Raw genomic sequence first — 21,185 nt, 5'->3', positions numbered from 1 at the left:
TCACAAAGGCCATATAAGAAGAGATGATCGTATTATTAATGGCACCTGATAAATGGAGGGCACGGATACAAATGGAGGGTGCGGATACAAATGGAAGGTAGGGAAACAAATGGAGGGTGTGGATACAAATGGAGGGTGCGGATACAAATGGAAGGTGTGGATACAAATGGAGGGTGTAGATACAAATGGAGGGCACAGATACAAATGGAGAGTACTGATACGAATGAAGGGCATGGATACAAATGGAGGGCATGGATACAAATGGAGGGTACTGAAACAAATGGAGGGCATGGATACAAATGGAGGGTACTGAAACAAATGGAGGGCATGGATACAAATGGAGGGTACTGAAACAAATGGAGGGCACGGATACAAATTCGAGGATACGGATACAAATGGAGGGGACAGATACAAATGGAGGTTATGGATGCAAATGGAAGGGAATGATAAAAATGGAGGGGATGGATACAAATCAAGAGAATGGATAAAAATGGAGGGTATGGATACAAATGGAGAGCCCGTATAAAAATTGAGGGCACGGATACAAATGGAGGGTACGGATACAAATGGAGGGCATGGATGCAAATAGAAGGTACTGATACAAATGAAGGGTATGGATACAAATGGAGGGCACGTATACAAATGGAGGGCACGTATACAAATGGAGGGCACGTATACAAATGGAGGGCACGGATACAAATGGAGGGCACGGATACAAATGGAGGGCACGGATACAAATGGAGGGCGTGGATACAAATGGAGGGTGCGGATACAAATGGAGGGTGCGGATACAAATGGAAGGTAGGGAAACAAATGGAGGGTGTAGATACAAATGGAGGGCACAGATACAAATGGAGAGTACTGATACGAATGAAGGGCATGGATACAAATGGAGGGTACTGAAACAAATGGAGGGCACGGATACAAATTCGAGGATACGGATACAAATGGAGGGGACAGATACAAATGGAGGTTATGGATGCAAATGGAAGGGAATGATAAAAATGGAGGGGATGGATACAAATGGAGGGTACGGATACAAATGGAGGGCATGGATACAAATGAAGGGTATGGATACAAATGAAGGGTATGGATACAAATGGAGGGCACGGATACAAATGGAGGGCACGGATACAAATGGAGAGCACGTATACAAATGGAGGGCACGTATACAAATGGTGGGCACGGATACAAATGGAGGGCACGGATACAAATGGAGGGCACTGATACAAATGGAGGGCACTGATACAAATGGAGGGCACGTATACAAATGGAAGGCACGTTTACAAATGGAGGGCACTGATACAAATGGAAGGCACGTTTACAAATGGAGGGCATGGATACAAATTGAGAGAACGGATACAAATGAAGGGCATGAATACAAATGGAGGATACGGATACAAATGGAGGGAAACGGATTCAAATTGAGGACACGGAGCCACCATGCTGTCCAGGCATACAGACAATGAATAGAGCTTTGGCATGCATGTATGCCACCGCTTGCTTCATTGTACCTGGGCATTTCAGAGCCCTTTTCTTGGGATCATCTTAGCCTTTTCAAGTCATGACTCTGCATATGGCTTCCCCTATTGCATCTTCAGGCTTCCTTACACCTTTAATAGCTGTCAGCTGAACCTTTCCTTCTTTGACTGCTATCGCGCCAAACTCTTGTATACACATGCATATATATTCTGCCAACCGTTTGTGTTTTCAATGGGGAGAGGGGAGTAAAAGCTTCCTGTCACCCATGGTGGTGATTTATCCATGCTATATTGACCTTGTAAATCAAAACCATTGTGGATGTAGCTATAACCTCTTTCTGATCATATTCAATTAGTGCGGTGTCCATGGGTGTAACTACATTAGATGCAGTGGCTGTAGACGCACCCAGACCTTGGAGCCTAGGGGGCCCAAAAAGTCCCTTTGGCCCATACGAAAGGCCAATATTATTAAAGATTTGCAATAATTGGGGGCCCCATTGGAGCTTTTGCATTGGGGTCCATGAGCTTCCAGTAACATCACTGACAATGTCCAAATTTCCTCTTAGGTTTCTCAGTGCTCTCCTTGGTGGACCAGATGGCACTACTGCAGAGCGCCTGGATGGAAGTCTTGGTCTTGGGCATCGTTTATCGCTCACTACCAATGAACGACGACCTGGCAGTGGCAGAGAACTTCTCGTTGGGCAGGGAACAATGCCGCAGTTCAGGACTTCTGAATCTCCATTCGGTTCTGCTTCAGCTGGTTAGGAAATATCGAAAGACAAAGCTGGACAAGGAAGAATTTGTCACCCTGAAGGCCATGGCTCTCGCTAACTCAGGTATCCATCACCGGATCTGTCAGGGCTGATATATGAGCCAAGACAATGATGGGGTTGTTTAGGAAAATGTGAGCATACGGCTCACTGTGAAGAGCTGCCACACGGTCACAGCCATAGGTAGGACAGTCTAAAAAGAATCTGTCACCCCCAAAATGCAAATTCAGATTCTTAAAGAGATTGTCCGAGACTTCAGCATTGATGACCAATCCTTAAGATAGGTAATCATTATTTGATTGGTAGGGATGCCACACCCGCCACCCCCGGATCAGCTGTTCCTGATTTTAACAGGGGGCGGATGTGCACTATCCAGCCACCGGTACTGGGAACATGGAAGTGTTGGATATTGATCTGCTATCCTGAGGATAGGCCATCATTATAAAAATCCTGTACAACCCCTTTAAACATTTATATAAGGGATTTAACCCCTATAAAAATTTTACATTTTAGTGTTGTAGGTGCAGATGACTTGACTTTTACTTCATATGTAAAGGAGGGCATTTAGGTGCACCCTTGGCATGGCCAAGACTTCAGTGCACCTTCCAATGTACATACCAGCACTGTCTCTCATCTTGATTGAGTGCACTCACTTTCTCATAGTGAGCGCTGCCTAAACACAAATCCCTGTTCTTGCGCATGCGCACTAACACTATAGGAGCCCACGGTCGCACTCGTAGTATCAGTGTGCGCTGAAACCTGTCTCCTGACAGCCCGTGACCCCCGTTTTAGAGAGGATATAGGTATCAGAGCTGTGCCCACACACACAATGAGCCCACCCTGTGCCCGCCCACCCTGACATTGTGCACCCCACTAAACTCCTGCAATGGCAATGTGCAGATAGAGGGGGTTGAGTTTAGGGAGCACTTGTAATGAGAAAGTGAGTGTTGTCAATCAAGATTAGGGTCAGTTCTAGATATGCAGATCAAATGGTGTAGCGAGCACCGAGAAATTGGCCACACCGAGGGTGCACTGAAGTGCCCTCATTTACATATGGAAAAAAAATCAATTTATCTGCAACTACAGCACTAAAACGTACAGGATATTTACTGATTTATAGGGGCTGAGTCACCTACACAAATGTTTAAGTGGCTGAATTTGCATTTCTATGGGGGAGTTGAAAAACTCCTTTAAACATTTATCAATAATTCTAAAAATTGGCCTTTAAAGGGAACCTGTCACCAGGTTTTTCCCTTATGAGCTGCGGCAACCACCAGTGAGCTCTTATATACAACATTCTAGAATACTGTATATAAGAGCCCAGGACGCTCTGTAGACCATAAAAAACACCTTTATTATAATCACCTAGGGGGCGGTCTGGTCCGATGAGTGTCACTGCTCTCGGTCCTTTTCGTAATTTTAGAGTCTGACTAATGCTCTTAGTCCAGCATGTTGTGGGATCGCCGTCCTCCTGACCAGCCCCATGTGCATGACGCGTCCTACGTAATCCACACAGAGGCCTCTATTGCAGTCATGCGCAGGCGCACTGTAATCTGCCCGGCTGAGGGCAGAGCAAAGTATTGTAGTGAGCATGTGCGGGCGGTCTTTGAGCTTTTCTTGCGCCTGCACATTACATTCCTTTGCTCTGCCCTCAGCCAGGCAGATCATAGTGCGCATGCGCAGGAGCGCAGTGGAGGCCTCTGTGTGAATGACGTAGGATGCGTCATGCACACAAGGCTAGGAAGGATTCCGGCAACGAAAGGAAGAGAGGAGGTGACGGACTGAGACCAGCGACACCCATTGAACCGGACCGCCCCCCTAAGGGAGTATTATAAAGGTGTTGTTTACGTTCTACAGAGCGGCCTGGGCTCTTATATACAGTATTCTAGAACGTTGTATATAAGAGCTCACTGGTACTCACCTGTCATGGGGCCACGGTAAAGCTGAAGCGCCTACTCTACATAGGCTGCATCCATTATTTGAGTGGTTGGTAAGAAGATTTGGAGGGATCCCATCTCCCCAGATCAAGGGTGTGAGTGATTCCCAAAGATGAACAAGCGCCCAATCCTCTCGCCCAAGGTAACGAGGAATATTGTGCTGATAACTAGGTCAAGACATGAACCCCTTTTTTTCATTTTTGCTGTGGGGTCCTAAATCCTCTATAAAAGCACGATTAAGCAAAGCTACAGCACCTTAACCTGACCATACATCTCTTTTAACTCCTCCATATGCATGCCAGCTCGTCTTGGCCACTTAGGCACCTCCATTGTTGGCTTATCTCTCCGAGAACAAAAGAATCTGGCAGCCGAAATTCAATAACCCAATCCTTATTACCCCCAAATATCTACCGTGTATTGTCAAAATTCTGGAAGATTTAGGAATGGAGAAAAGCCATCATCTACCAGCCTTGGCCAAAACTGGGACTTAATGGCCTCAAAAACGTTTGAGGCCATTAAGCTTTTTTCAGCAATGGGTCCAATGGTGGATGGATGAGATAGCTTCTATGTAGACTGTAGCTACTTTAAGAACCTATATGCCCGATACTGGCCACAACAGAGTGGGCATTTATCCTTAGTCTACCATAGCTGTAGTGTTTAGTGGCATGGCTCATTACTTAAAGGGATTGCTCACCCGGTGCACAGTTCCCCTTTATATTGCTGCTCTGGGCTGTGATTCCACACAATGTTGGAAAAGGGCAAAACAAATGGGTGGTTCCATTTTGATCACTATTTTTACGCTAAGCAGCCGATGGATTAGTTTGCAAAAGAGAAGGCTGAGAGGAGACTTAGTAGCGGTCTACAAATATCTGAAAGTTCGTCATAGTGCAGAGGGAACTACCCTATTCTCATTACTACAAGGATGTACAAGAAGCAATGGGGTGAAACGAAAAGGAAGGAGACTCAGTTTAGACATTAGGAAAAACCTTCTGACAGTGAAGGCAGTTAGAGAGTGGAACAGGCTACCACGGGAGGTAGTGAGGGCAGTCAGAGAATGGAACAGGTTACGAGGAAGGTAGTGATGGCAGTCAAAGAATGGAACAGGTTACGACGGGAGGTAGTGAGGGCAGTCAGAGAGTGGAACAGGCTACCGCGGGAGGTAGTGAAGGCAGTCAGAGAATGGAACAAGCTATCACGGGAGGTAGTCAAGGCAGTCAGAGAATGGAATAAGCTACCGCGGGAGGTAGTGAGGGCAGTCAGAGAGTGGAACAGGCTACCAACATGAGGTAGTGAGGGCAGTCAGAGAGTGGAACAGGCTACCACGGGAGGTAATGAGGGCAGTCAGGGAGTGGAACAGGCTACCACAGGAGGTAATGAGGGCAGTCAGGGAGTGGAACAGGCTACCACGGGAGGTAATGAGGGCAGTCAGAGAGTGGAACAGGCTACCACAGGAGGTTGTGAGGGCAGTCAGAGAGTGGAACAGGCTACCACGGGAGGTAATGAGGGCAGTCAGGGAGTGGAACAGGCTACCACGGGAGGTAATGAGGGCAGTCAGGGAGTGGAACAGGCTACCACGGGAGGTAATGAGGGCAGTCAGAGAGTGGAACAGGCTACCACAGGAGGTTGTGAGGGCAGTCAGAGAGTGGAACAGGCTACCGCATCAGCTACTGAGCTCTCCATCAATGGAAATCTTCAAGCGGAAACTAGATAAACATATAGCTGGGATGATTTAGGAAAACCTGCACTCGCAAGGGGTTGGACTCAATGGCCCTTGAGGTCCCTTCCAACTCTTTCATTCTATGACGATGATTCTATGGATTGGTTCATCAGGTTCTCGTCCTTCTTGTTTTTGTTCCTTCTTTCTGACTTTTCCTACTGTTCCCCTATAATCCATCCCTGATCTGTGAGACCCGAGCCACGAGATGATCCCACTGACAGCTGTCACAGGCTCTTACAAATAGACAAGCGTTACGTTATCGATGGCCGCCTCTTGGAGTCTGGCATGGCCAATCAATAATGTCCCGAGGTGTTTTGTGTGTGGGATGGATCGGAACAAAAGAGGGGCAGGAAGGGTGGGGGGTCTCGCTCCTCGCGGAGTAAGCAAATGCTTTGAAGCCTGGAGCGATCCATGCAGTAAATGGATTTGCTTAATTTAGATTTGTGTCAGTTGCTTTATTTGGCCACGGACTCTTTCTGTAACTTTGGATTTCGGTTTGTAGCTGTAATGATCTGAGCTGGATAGGGAATGGATTCTTGTCAGGCGTCCGATGTACAGATGCCCTGTTCACCAGTGCCCCATTACATTAACCCTTACCTGGCACCATAGACCACATGTGTGAGCTGGATTGAATATTACATGGATTTTGCTATCCATTTATGTGGAATGCATATACTCCAAGTTTTTGCAACTTTTTGTAAGATCTCCGTTTACTTTACTATGCATACAGAAACTTAACGCATACTTAGTACAACCACTTTATCTCCTATCGATAACATAGGGGATATCTAAGATCGGATTGATTGATTCAACTGCTCGGACCCAACGCATTGAGCAGGAGCGGAGGTAAAGCATGCACTGCTCATCCTCAGCTCTCATGTTCTCTATCGGTCTGCCGGACAAAGCCGTGTACAGCGCCTGTGTGACGCCCTGGCCTATCAGGTCGTCAGAGTATTGTGCAATCTGCCCTTCTGTGCAATATCCACCTACTCCTTGGTTACGGGTCCCTGACAATTGGTGTTGCCAAAACCAGCTAATCAAAATCCTAGGAAGACTCTGCACCACACCCACCAGACACACCTGTGGACGGCCTGAGTGGAATTGGGTCGCCCATGTGGGGGGTTGGTTAAGGGGAGGTCCGGAGTGTGAGGAGTGTCAGTCAGTAGTCAGTGAGAGTCAGTGAAAGTGAGAGGAGGTCCGGAGCTGGGCTTCTTAGCAGTACTAGGTAGCATACGTTGGTCTGGGCCTGGTAGGAGCTGGACCCCCGGTCGCAGGGGATCGTCACAAGGGGCAAGGCATTGTCGTGGAGGACAGCCGGCGGCCTTGTACCATCACCGGGTTGGGACCAGGGCACGACGGGGTACTGGACCCTAGGTCAGGGAGTAGCTTTAGGCAACCTGACAATTCACCCGACAAGAATGGAGCCTTCAAGACCCGCTCTCCACCCGCTCCAAAATCGGGGTACTAGCGCAACGAGAGGGATAGGACTTTCCACAAATACGGTCCAAGAAATCCCAAGCGTGAACCCTGAGAGCAAGCTCCATCAGTTAGCCATACTGGTGAGCGGAACCCGACTAGTTTCAGGCTACAGGGACCAACCAGAGAGAAACAAGGTGCCAAGGGAAAGGTCACAGATCAACAGGCAACACCAACAGAAACGGGACCCAAACGTGCTTCCCCTCAGCAGCAGCGGTGTCCAGAATTTTGTTTTACTACAGTTGTCGGTGTCAGCGTTAATGGACTGAGTGAGTACGCAAGTGACACTTACCTCGCCAACGGCACCTCCCTGCCACCACCACCGAGTCCCGGGGCATTCCCCCTACCCGTGGAGGGGATAAACACCTGGCTGCCCACTCCATCGCCACCGGGTACTCTCAGCCGCAGCGGTGGTACTCCATCTTACCACACACCATGGGTGGCGTCACAAACTTTCAATACACCATACCCCCTGTAAATACTCCTCTTCATTCGAGTGGCTGCAAGACCCCCGGGTCCGGACGCCCCTCGAGCCACCGCGGATCCGGATCCAAGCAGCCCGGCTGCTGACACAGGGGGGCGGTACACCTGGCAACAGAACCATAGCCAATAAATTGAGCGAAGGTTCACATGGAATTAAGCCTAATGCTTAGAAAGCTGCAGAACTGCTATATGAAAATTAGACTTTAGCACAGCTCGTCTCACAAAAAAATAAGCCATCATACGGCTATCTTGATGGGAAAAATAAAGACGTTATGGCTCTTGGAAGAAGGGGAGGAAAAAACAAAAGTGAAAAACTGAAATTTGCTGAGTGGTGAAGTGGACAACCCCTTCTTAATCCATATATTTCCCTATTGTAAAATAATAACACCTATACTCAAATCTGGTGCTGGCTCCATTCCATTGGTGTCGGCACTGGCTCTCCCTTCGATCAAATCAGACACCTCCCTTCTTCCAAAAGTCGATTATGTCCAAAAGAGGGGACAGTTGTCACGCACAGTTAAGGGGAGGTCCGTCATGAGGCCAAATACTCAACAAAACAAGGGTAACACAACGACAAACAAGGGGTACACCGAGGACACTTTAACAACAGTGGGCCCTTGCACTAGTGAGAGGGAAGATGGAGACATCTTCCACTTACCTGCCACTGTATCCTGCACTCCTAGCCAGTGTCTATACAGGTACCTCACCTGTCCCTGAGCAGGAACCTGAAGCCCTGAGAGACCCTACAATAGTCCTGGCTAGTGAGTTGGCAGGGGAGGGACACTAGCCCCACCACTGAACTACAACAACACTCCGGAGAAGAAAGACCGACAGGGGGAAAGAACTACAACACATTACTGCAGTCAGCACCAAGAATGCAGACACCACAGCAACTTCAACAGAGGGTATCAAAAGCTCCTTCTAACTCCAAGACCAGCATCCAAATGAATCAAGAATAACCGGCACCCTCTGCTGGTAGTAGAGGGTATATAAAGGGACTGGGTGTGGTCTAGACCGGAAACACCTGAGCTGGTACTAGGGCTGCTGGCTGGCAAGGCATACTGCCATTAATCCTACAACCTCCAAAGGAAACTAAAACCTGTTTCAACTGCAAAATCTCACAGGGGGAAAAGTGAGACTCAGACCCAAAACCTGTCACTAAATTCAAAAAGCAGGAAACAACAGTGAAGCGACCAGTGATTGGTTGCAGAGATCGCGTGACATAACAAATGTCACTTGAGAGCAACTGCAGTCACTGCTGGAACAGCACCGTCACCGCTGGAACAGCATCGGCATTGGAGGTGAGTATAACTTAAGTGTTAATATTTTACAAGGTTTTTTTTGTTTTTTTACAAATGGTGATTGAGAAGGGGTTGTCAGAGTAGTGGACAATCCCTTTATGATTTCCTTAGAATTTTGTTTTTGTGCCGTTCCTGTATTATTGCTACTGGAAATTTAAGAATACATTGAAAACTGGGTCTTGCTATTACCCTTGTCAATAGATCTGGTACATATCTAGTTTGATACTGTCTAAATACTGCAAATATGGAATTATCATATTATTTGTAAAATGCTTAAAGGGATTGTCCAGTCTAAATCCACAAGTCTACAGTCACTGTAATCCCCATAGTGCACAGTGCACACGATGTGAGGAGTCACAAGCCTGCAGTCACATAAAGGGAAACAGAAGGACTGCAGATTTATGGATTTAGACTGGACATCTCCTTTAAGGGGTTGTTCATAATCTTATATAATCTGGGTCAAAGTAATAATAATAATTTTATTCATTTATATAGCGCTATTAATTCCACAGCGCTTTACATACATTGGTAACACTGTCCCCATTGGGGCTCACAATCTAAAGTCCCTATGAGTATGTCTTTGGAGTGTGGGAGGAAACCGGAGAATCCGGAGGAAACCCACGCAAACACGGGGAGAACATACAAACTCCTTGCAGATGGTGTCCTTGGTGGGATTTGAAACCAGGACCCCAGCGCTGCAAGACTGCAGTGCTAACCACTGAGCCACCATACAGTGCTAACCACTAAGCCACCGTGCAGGGCTAACCACTGAGTCACCGTGCTGCCACTTCCAAGTATCACCCAATTATAAAATGATCTGAAGACGTTTTGCTGCTGGGACCTCCTGCAATCAGCTATAGCCTGTCAGGCAGTAAAAGTGTCACAGTTGTCTCTCTTCAATAAGAGTTTAGTGACAGGTTTTGGGTCTGAGACTCACTCTCCCCGTTGAGACTCTGCAATTTAAATGTGTTGTTGTTTACTTTGGCAGTTGTAGGGTTAATGTCAGTATTCCTTACCAACAAGCAGGCCAATTACCAGCTCTGGTGTTGTGAACACTCCCAGTCCCTTTATATACCCTCTGCTACCAGCAGAGGGTGCCGGTTATTCCCTTTGCCATTTGGATGCTGGTTTTGGAGATGGAAGTTGCTGCTGAAACCCTCTGCTGAAGTTGCTGGTGTGGCTAAAGTCTTGGTGCTGACTGCAGCATTTTGTGGTTGTGTTCCCCCCTTTGTGTCTTCCTTCCTTGGTGTGTTATTTCAGTGCAGTGGTGGGGCTAGTGTCCTTTACCTGCCGGCTTCCTAGCCAGGGACTATTGTAGGGTCTCTCAGGGCTTCAGGTTCCTCCTGCTCAGCAACAGTTATTAGCAATGTTTTATGTCATCACATAAAATTATATGTAAATAAATGAGATATATTAAAAAAAAAATTGGAAAGCGGTTTTGTGGCCATCTGCCTTACTGCTGTAATTGTGTCTTACCGCAGGAGTGATTACTGCACGCACAACTACAAGACTGATCATCTCATAATGAAATAATCCATCAGCCATATTGATCAGTGAATTCCTAACGGGTTGCTGTTTACATCAGCCGTCTCCTCCTACTTATTACAAGAAAAGTGGGTGTGAAAGATTAAGTAAATAATAATGGAATAGTAATGGGTAATGAAATGTGGGGGATGGGTCAATGTAAACGTCTTTTATCCTATGACGCCGATGTTTTAAAGCTTCATCAAGAAGGATCATCAGGTTGGTGCTTGGAAGTTGTCATTTTTATGTTTCTCAAAGAAACTTGCTCTGGCGATCAGTTGATTGCTACGGTGTCGGCTCGTGAAAATCCTAGGGAAGGGTTTTTTTTACCACAATTTACCTGTTGCTTCAGTATAGCTCATTGTAATGAATGGGCAAAAATGTAAAACACTCTTCTTAAAGCTCTGTGTGACACATACAGTACAGACCAAAGGTTTGGACACACCTCATTCAAAGAGTTTTCTTTATTTTCATGACTCTGAAATTGTAGATTCACATTGAAGGCATCAATACTATGAATTAACACATGTGGAATGAAATGCTTAGCAAAAAACTGTGAAACAACTGAAAACTCCTTCAAGACTGTTGGAAGACCATTTCTGGTGACTACCTCTTGAAGCTCATCAAGAGAATGCCAAGAATGTGCAAAGCAGTAATCAAAGCAAAAGGTGGCTACTTTGAAGAACCTAGAATATAAGACATATTTTCAGTTGTTTCACACTTTTTTGTTAAGTATTTCATTCCACATGTGTTAATTCATAGTTTTGATGCCTTCAGTGTGAATCTACAATTTTCAGAGTCATAAAAATAAAGAAAAGTCTTTGAATGAGAAGGAGAATGGAGTTCCCAGAGATGCTCAGCACTTGTTGGCCCTTTTGCCTTCACTCTGCGGTCCAGCTCACCCCAAACCATCTCGATTGGGTTCAGGTCTGGTGACTGTGGAGGCCAGGTCATCTGGCGTAGCACCCCATCACTCTCCTTCTTAGTCAAATAGCCCTTACACAGCCTGGAGGTGTGTTTGGGGTCATTGTCCTGTTGAAAAATAAATGATGGTCTAACTAAACGCAAACTGGATGGAATAGCACGCCGCTGCAAGATGCTGTGGTAGCCATGCTGGTTCTGTATGCCTTCAATCTTGAAGAAATCCCCAACAGTGTGACCAGCAAAGCCCCCCCCCACACCATCACACCTCCTCCTCCATGCTTCACGGTGGGAACCAGCCATGTAGAGTCCATCCGTTCACCTTTTCTACAAAGACACGGTGGTTGGATCCAAAGATCTCAAATTTGGACTCATCAGACCAAAGCACAGATTTCCACTGGTCTAATGTCCATTCCTTGTGTTTTTTATTCCAAACAAGTCTCTTCAGCTTGTTGCCTGTCCTTAGCAGTGGTTTCCCAGCAGCTATTATACCATGAAGGCCTGCTGCACAAAGTCTCCTCTTAACAGTTGTTCTAGAGATGAGAAGGTGTGTCCAAACTTTTGGACTGTACTGTACGTGTGGTGTCCATTTTTTTCTTGGACAGCACACTTAGTCAAAGAGTTTCACTGACCCATACACACATCAGTGTTTTAAAAGAAAAATTGGGTTTGTTAGTCTCAGAACTTCTCCTAATCTGTTTTGTGGATCAGACTCAGCAAATAAATTCTATGGGAATTAATGTAAAATGGATGGAACATAGAGACAGAATTATACTGTCATGAAGTGTAAGGGGTATAACCAGGGACTGGATTTAATAGACTTGCCCTCAGGCTAGGGGGTCCTAGCTGTTCCTTACCACAGAGGTACTTCTGATGGTGAAGAGGTCTGGACTACCAACCTAGCCCTGCTCTAATACCCCCTCTTCCCCACCCCAGGGAAGGGCCAGGATATGAGTGGTTAAACCCATATAAATAGACAAATGGGGAAACCAAAACTCCAACTCACAGCAATCACACACAGATGTGTTAGACAATATGTGAACAGGAGGAAATAAAGAGCAGAGAGGAACTAAACAGACAAGAAAATTTGCACAACATACCAAACCAAACAGCACTCAGTAGTTCACCAGCAACTGGATCACAATAGCACATAGACTGGTATCTCTAAAAGCTATAGTCAGCACAGGAAGTCCGTTTCCTCCATCTTAAAAAGGCGGTGACAAACTGTGATAGGTTTCTCATAACATGTTATTCTAGAGGTAACCAGCAAGTTAGCAGAGATTAACCCCTGCCAGCCCGATCACTAATGAGCACACAGCTGGTTGACATCCAAGTCTTCCTGTGCAACTTAGAATCCCCAGAGAAACCACAGTGCGGAGTGTAAGAGTTTGTGGTTTGAATAGGCACCAGATACCACCATGACACTTGGCGACTTTTGAAACAAATGCCATGTAACATTTACTCAGCGTTCCATCTATTTTTAATAGATACAGTACATTGTTGAGAATCAATGGATAAAAAGAGTTCGTACAGTCTACCTTCCTCTGTGAAAAACGGATGCAATAAGGAGGACGCCTGAGAAAAAACATCTGTTTCTCTAGCATGGTAGAGTCTGCTGGTCTCCTGACTCAAAAAACCCATATATGCTTCTGAGTCTCAGTTTGGGTCAGGAGACCCTCAGCCAGTCTGGACATAGTGGTCTGTACTTGGATTGTAAATGTTGGACATGTGAAAGCGGCCTATGGCTTGATCCATACTTCTGTATTACACTGTCTGTACTTGGACTACATTTCTTGGCCAACCACAAGTCTCAGGCCCTGGAATAACAGCTTACAAGGAATATACTGTATGAGGCGGTTATTGCAGGTCAGTACAACCCCCTGTGGGGCCAAATATTGTGGGCCAAGTGCAGACTGTATGATTCAGAGGTGTGAATTCAACCTAAAAGAGGTGAGAACACACTTCTCTCTTCATATGCTTAAAAGGGGCTGTCTTTTTGAGTCAAAGTCTATAACCCATACTTGCAACTCTCCCCGAGAGTCCATGAGACTTCAGGTAATAGGCAAGGCCTCCTGGACTCTAGGAAGAACAATGTGATCTTTGATTCTACTTCTTCGGGGTTGTCATTTGACCATTCTTCATCTCTTATTCAGATTCAAGTACTATCGAGAACGTGGAGTCTGTTCTAAATCTTCAAGATCGTCTTCACGAGGCCCTACAGGACTACGAGAGGGAGCATCACGCCGAAGATCCCCACCGATCGGGCAAACTGCTCATGACTTTACCACTACTCCGTCAGACGGCAAATGAAGCAGTCCGCACCTTCTGCCAGATTCGGTTGGAGGGGAGGATCCCCATGCACAAACTTTTCTTAGAAATGCTGGAGGCCAAGATGTGACTTTTCAGGCTCCAACAAGAGAACATGAGCCCTTCATATGTGGACACCAACACAACAGCTTCACAAAAGTACCAATATCTGCAAACACTGACCTATGACTAATTATAGATTTTGAGATTTTGAGGCCTGGAAGACATATTGGATGATACGCTGAACAGAGACTATCACTATTTTAACCCTAGAATGCATACCTGGGGCCTCGCTTTCTATGGTAGATTTCTATGGTTGCACGTTCTAGGGTTAAGGATACCCAATTGGAACATAGAAACTCTGTGAGGAACATGTCTAGATAAAAATGTCTAGAGGGAGTGAAGAACATACTGTACGCTCATTTCTTTTCATCTGTATAAAGATATGATGTGTAGTGTACATATTCTAGATTTATCAGGTTTCAATGTTCTCGAGAACAATGGGTTTTGGGCTATGGCACCAGAATATACAACCATGCAAAAATGTGCAGTGTCTTGTTAGGTCTTCATCCCCTGTTAATGTCTCATGTATGTGTCCAATAATACAGTTTGTATAATATACGTAAAGGGGTTATCTGTTCTGCCCTGTGACGACCTCTCCCAACTCAGAACGGTCACGGACCGGTCCTGCTGGCAATTCATTTTACTTTGATGTCACATTGATAGTACAGTTCCTTCTCTTCTGCTCTGTTGTTCTGTCAACAGAGAGTCATTGCCGATGTCATGTTGGTTGACAGCCTGCTCCCTGCTGCCTAACTCTGAGGAGCTAGGTGTTAATCAGCATGACTTTGGCAACACAAATCGGATGGCACACACCCATTCAAGTCTATGGGTAAAACATAGGACTGCACTCAGATGACACCTGAGTGCAGTCCGATTTCCACAGACTCACAGAATGGACAAGATGGGGAAAATACATTCTCCATCTTCTCCTCAGAGTGTGTTCCAATTCTCTTATCCGAAATAATTGGGTCACACTAAGCTGATACTCAGATCACAGTTTTATCGGAGTGTCATTACCATAATCGATTTGATTTTCACACGAGAGAATCAGTGTCATGTGATCCTGGCCTAATGAAATAATTTCTTGTATCATTCTGTAAGAAAAATGTGTAAAATAGAAATAATGGTGCACAAATTAAAGCCAAAATTTTTTTTTATCAATGTTTTAAAGAACTAAAATGTATGCTATTTGCGCAGTTGCCATCTCCTCACTCACTTGCAGTAAAAATATGTGAACAGTTGGTAAGGTTGGCCACAAATGGGACGTGTAATTACTTGATATCAGTATAAGGTCAATTACACACATTCGGGTTTCTTGGTCTAAGTATGGACCTAGTGTTGGGTCTCCTGAGCCGAACTCCACAGCTTCATATACCTATACAGTGACAAGCAAAAGGGTAACAATGTTTTGAACTTTTAACTTTCAGACTCTATGTCTCACTTTCTCTTAAATATTAAGTTGGGAGGTACCAAGGATTTTGTATAGCCCATTTTTGAAGTTGTGTGTGAAATTACGTGAAATATGCCTTCTTTTTCAGTTTTGTTTGTGTTGTTCTAGTACAATTCAGGGGAAGGCGTGGGGCAGTAGTCGAGGGCGAGGATCACCTTGGAAAACCTCTCTTTAGTTCGCTTCCTCCTCCACAGACCAAGGGGAAAGAGATTTGGTCACGGTGATGCTGGCTCGGTGTGTGGTTTTTGTGTGTACAAGCCATATCTGGAATTAGGCCCTCGTGCTGACCAGGATATTTCTCCAGGGGAGTTATAGACCCAGATTCTGGTTTCCTTCTGAACAATTACGCACAGTATTTCTGACACATCATTGCTGCAGGCACAACACTTGAACATTTTCAATACAGTACATTTAACTTCAAGGCTGCTCCATCATTTCTGGTACTACTGCTGCTGATTGTCCATACTCTTCCTTTCTGTCTGGCACCACGGTTTCACACAATGAAATCATAGAGTCCCGCATTGCCATTGTCTCATCCCACCCACAGGGACCCATTCTGTATCACTGTTTCAACCGCCATCGGACAAAGCTCGTCTACTGGTGCTCACCTGTTTGCCCAGGTATTTGCCAAGCCTACACTTTAGGACTAGTACCGCTGGAATCAGTCCACTACTCAGGAATCCTCTCTAGCGTTTGAACCTAGGTACTTACGACTGTGGGATGGAGGTGACACCCTCTACCCATCATCAACTGGAGTCCTTCCCGCGTGCTCTGTTTCCAGGGTGTCACTGAGAGCCAGGTAACGGTTGCCACAAGCACCCACTTTCTTTGGCCTAAGGTATCTGTCGGGCTTGCACACTTCACCTATTCGCTATACTACCCACTAGTACAGCTTTTCTCACTCTAGCTCCTACTACTGACCAAAATTGGGATCGCGTCAGGCTGTACCCTGCAGCTGACTCCTCTCCCTGCGCGTAACCCACAGAACCTAGCTATTCATTGCCTATACTCTCCCTGTTGCTAGGTAGAAGCTAACCGCTTTACCAGGAAGCAGTACATAATCCGACCATTAGATAGCTACACTTACAATTATACACGAATACATTGCATACAGTAAAACAATTCACATTATTATAATTTAGCAGCTATTAGTGTCTTCAGAGCAGGGGGACACGGGCCTAGCACTCTCTTACACTCCTCCCCTCTTTAACTATGGTTGTCCCCAACCAGACACCCTGCAAGACACCAAATGTCATCGTTAACACATGGCATAAAACATTAGCATATCAACATTTTTCTTGTCCTGGCATCCGGTATTTGGGTCTCTGAAGTGGGTCATCCTGACCCCGGTCCCACTCGGTTGGGACCCCAGAACAAAGAGTTCAGCTTTTTTTACTCATGTCCCTTAGGCCAATGCATCAACACAGGGCCCGTACGCCGACAAGAGCCCTGCATTCATAGGAGCTCGAGCATGGAAGTCCTATCCGTGGTAAAGTACAATAAGTCCTTGAGTCCTCCATTTTTCCTGACTCCCCTTTGTAAACAACAGTTGCTGTAAGTGGCCCAACACTACCCAACAAGCAGTCTCACAGTCTCAAGGGGTACGGGGCAAACGGTAAAGTCCGTAAGGACAGGGCACAGTCCATGGCGAAGGGGCAGAACCCTCTCATAGTTCGCAGTCCTGCAATCCAGAATGGGGGTATGCAACATGCACAAAAACTGTGTGTTGGGCGGAAACAAAATGCTTCTGGCCAACTTTAGTGAGCTAAGTCTCCTGACCTGTCTACCTTCATCATGGTATGCAGAACAGTCTTGCCAGACTTTGTGCAACTGGCACAACAAGAGGGCAATGCGGATCCGACTCTTTGCTTATGGCCACTGGCATAACGACTATGGCCGTACTTATATTTTTGCGGCCTGTTCAGTGGAGTCCTGCAACCAAGGCGCCCAACACACGCACACACACAAACAGGGATACCTCCCGCATTTGACAGCTACATGACCTCCTTAATACTCATCATGCACATGTGGCCTTAGTTCCCTCAATTTGCTTCGGATGACTGAGTATATATAGACCTGTTAATCACATCTATCTCCCTCTGGCCCCCCACCCCAGAATGCTTTTTAAACCATTTTTTTCTGAAAGGGTCTCAAAATTTCTGAGTAAAATAAATTGCGCTGCAATCGTGTAGTACTTGGACCTTCTGGAATCTCTCAGATTCTGAGATAAGAATCCGACCACAAACATTACGGTACTCCCGCTTGTAACATCCCTGCCCCAATCTCTTGGAAAGACCGGACACTACCATAATATATTCGGTATTTTCCTGCGAATGCAAAGAAATGAGAACAGAAGGAAGCAACACTCGAAGGAGGGGAGTGAAGAGTTAAGAATCAACGCGTAAACTGATGGAGAATCGAAGGCACCAAATTAAGATGATGTGTTTGTTAATTAGTAGAGATCGTTAGAGCCTGGCACTAATCATTACTGGAGCTGGCGAGTGGTGGACACTCCGGTGTGAGTGGAGGAGCATAATAACAGAGTGTTTTCCATTCCGGAGCCGTGGCGGGATCCGAACAAACAAAGCAGCTTTATTTACAACATAATGTAAAAAATAAAGAGGCAAAAACTTCAGTGACAGCGATTTTCGGCATCATTTGTCACCTATTAGGTAATTTAGGCTACCTGTGTTGGGTTTTTTTACGTTTTTGACACTACATTTTTTTGTATGTTATGTCGTATATACCCCAAATATAATATCAATCAAAACATTAAGTCACAGCGAAAAAAATAAGCCCTCACACAGCCCCATCGACTGAACAATAAGTGGTACGGGTTTTGGAAACTGGTGACACAAGCTATTTTTTTTTTATTTTATTATGAATTTGATTTTTTTTTCCAGCACTTAAATAAAAAAAAATAAAAAAAATGTAAGTTTGGTATAGTAGTAATCATACTGACCTGGACAATCATATTTCCAGATAATATTTACTGCAGAATAAACGCCAAGAAAACAAAACCCCTGAAAAAATTGTGAGAATACATTGGGTTTTTTTTTCCCAATTTCAATTCCTGTGGAATTTTTTTTTTACATTTTCCAGCAAACCGTATGATAAAATGGATGGTGTCATTCAAAAGTACAACTAGAAATTTAAAAATAAAGCCTCAGGCTAGTTTCACACTTGCGTTGGGTTAAATCCGCTGGGTCCGTTGCTGCGTTGTTTTGACGCATCCGTTATTTTTGTGTTGTCAACGGATGCAACGGGTCCGTTATTTCACAAGAATCCGTTAGCTGATTCCTGTGAAATAACAGACTCGTTGCATCCGTTAGGCGTCCGTCTAACGGAATGCATCGGCTCTGGGGCTTTTTTAATTTTTTTTATTCTGGGCATGCTCAGTAGAAATTAGCGGAATCCAGCGGCGGATTCCGTTGTAAAGCACTTTGCAACGGAATCCGCCACCATAGGGATCCATTATAACTATTGTCGGATGTAACGGAATCCTCCGGTCGGCGTCATTTTAACGCAAGCAATTAACGTTACATGCTACGTTCCTTCCGCCCAGCGCAAGCAACGCAGCATCGGCCAACAAAAGCAACGCAGGTACATCTGTCGCAATCCGTCATCCAGGGCCGGCGTCAGCACCCGGCAAACCCGGGCAAATGCCGGGGCCCTGGAGAGCCGGGGGGGCCCACTCGGCCTCGTCAGTTCTCCTGTCCCTTGGCCGGGGCCCACTCGCCTTTACAGTTCTGCGGTCCCCGGCCGAGTTCCGGGGACCGCAGTCCTCGGCAGCAATCTGCGGCGCCGTCACTTTAAGGCGCGCAGACATCCTCGTTTGAATTTCATCTGTGGGCAGAGCTACCGCCTTCTCAGTCCCACAGATGAAGGAGGCGAGCTTCTGTCCGGCGCTGTGTGGGCCCCCTCTCCACCGTGACCTAATCGGGTAAGTGCCCTCCCCGCCTCCCCATTATAGGCCCCGGTGAGCTGCTTCTACCCCCTGGATGTATGCCCTGGCCCCTGCCAATGCCCCCACCCGCCGATTCCGCGGGTGCTGGCCCCGCCGAGCCGCGGGTGCTGGCCCCGCCGAGCCGCGGGTGCTGGCCCCGCCGAGCCGCGGGTGCGGGCCCCGCCGAGCCGCGGGTGTGGGCCCTGCCGAGCCGCGGGTGCTGCCAGTGCCGCTGGTGCTGTCCCCGCCAAGCCGCGGGTGTGGGCCCCACAGAGCAGCAGAGTTGTGTGCATTTGTCTGAATGTAGCAGAGTTGTATGTGTTTGTCTGTATGTAGCAGAGTTGTATGTGTTTGTCTGTATGTAGCAGAGTTGTATGTGTTTGTCTGTATGTAGCAGAGTTGTATGTGTTTGTCTGTATGTAGCAGAGTTGTATGTGTTTGTCTGTATGTAGCAGAGTTGTATGTGTTTGTCTGTATGTAGCAGAGTTGTATGTGTTTGTCTGTATGTAGCAGAGTTGTATGTGTTTGTCTGTATGTAGCAGAGTTGTATGTGTTTGTCTGTATGTAGCAGAGTTGTATGTGTTTGTCTGTATGTAGCAGAGTTGTATGTGTTTGTCTGTATGTAGCAGAGTTGTATGTGTTTGTCTGTATGTAGCAGAGTTGTATGTGTTTGTCTGTATGTAGCAGAGTTGTATGTGTTTGTCTGTATGTAGCAGAGTTGTATGTGTTTGTCTGTATGTAGCAGAGTTGTATGTGTTTGTCTGTATGTAGCAGAGTTGTATGTGTTTGTCTGTATGTAGCAGACTTGTATGTGTTTGTCTGTATGTAGCAGAGTTGTATGTGTTTGTCTGTATGTAGCAGACTTGTATGTGTTTGTCTGTATGTAGCAGAGTTGTATGTGTTTGTCTGTATGTAGCAGAGTTGTATGTGTTTCTATGTAGCAGAGTTGTATGTGTTTGTCTGTATGTAGCAGAGTTGTATGTGTTTGTCTGTATGTAGCAGAGTTGTATGTGTTTGTCTGTATGTAGCAGAGTTGTATGTGTTTGTCTGTATGTAGCAGAGTTGTATGTGTTTGTCTGTATGTAGCAGACTTGTATGTGTTTGTCTGTATGTAGCAGAGTTGTATGTGTTTGTCTGTATGTAGCAGAGTTGTATGTGTTTGTCTGTATGTAGCAGAGTTGTATGTGTTTGTCTGTATGTAGCAGAGTTGTGTGCATTTGTCTGTATGTAGCAGAGTTGTGTGTGTTTGTCTGTATGTAGCAGAGTTGTATGTGTTTGTCTGTATGTAGCAGAGTTGTGTGCATTTGTCTGTATGTAGCAGAGTTGTATGTGTTTGTCTGTATGTAGCAGAGTTGTATGTGTTTGTCTGTATGTAGCAGACTTGTATGTGTTTGTCTGTATGTAGCAGAGTTGTATGTGTTTGTCTGTATGTAGCAGAGTTTGTGTGTGTGTTTGTCTGTATGTAGCAGAGCTGTATGTGTTTGTATGCAGCAGACGTGTGTGTGTGTGTGTGTCTGTAAGTGTATATGACTGTATATATTTGTCTGTTTATATGTATTTTTGTGAGTTTGTCTTTAAATATGTATATGTTCGTATCGGTGTCTGTGTGTGGATGGGGCCCACTGGGACTCTTCCGCCCGGGGCCCACAAAAACCTGGAGCCGGCCCTGCCGTCATCCATACAAGTCTATGGGAAACAGCGGAATCCATTAACGGATTCCGCTGTTTTCCAAAACGACTGAAGGGAAAAAACGCAAGTGTGAAACTAGCCTTAGCAGGAGAATAAAAAAAGTAAAAAAATAAAAGCGCG

At 45.8% G+C, this 21,185-nt stretch overlaps 1 protein-coding gene across 1 annotated transcript in view; it reads left to right on the top strand.

Moving 5' to 3' along the window:
* Positions 1-14,881, top strand: part of LOC142250424 (estrogen-related receptor gamma-like) — a 33,234-nt gene extending 18,353 nt beyond the window's left edge. Inside the window, exons 5-6 of the mRNA XM_075322590.1 lie at positions 2,048-2,317; positions 13,764-14,881. Coding sequence (XP_075178705.1) covers positions 2,048-2,317; positions 13,764-14,008 — 515 coding nt within the window. The 3' untranslated portion in view covers positions 14,009-14,881. The remainder of the gene's footprint in view (positions 1-2,047; positions 2,318-13,763) is intronic.
* Positions 14,882-21,185: the final 6,304 nt, after the last annotated feature.

Source organism: Anomaloglossus baeobatrachus, chromosome 9, assembly GCF_048569485.1.
Source record: "Anomaloglossus baeobatrachus isolate aAnoBae1 chromosome 9, aAnoBae1.hap1, whole genome shotgun sequence".
Lineage (NCBI taxonomy): Eukaryota > Metazoa > Chordata > Amphibia > Anura > Aromobatidae > Anomaloglossus > Anomaloglossus baeobatrachus.
Note: the sequence above shows the minus strand (reverse complement) of the source record. Positions and strands in the feature narration are given on the sequence as shown.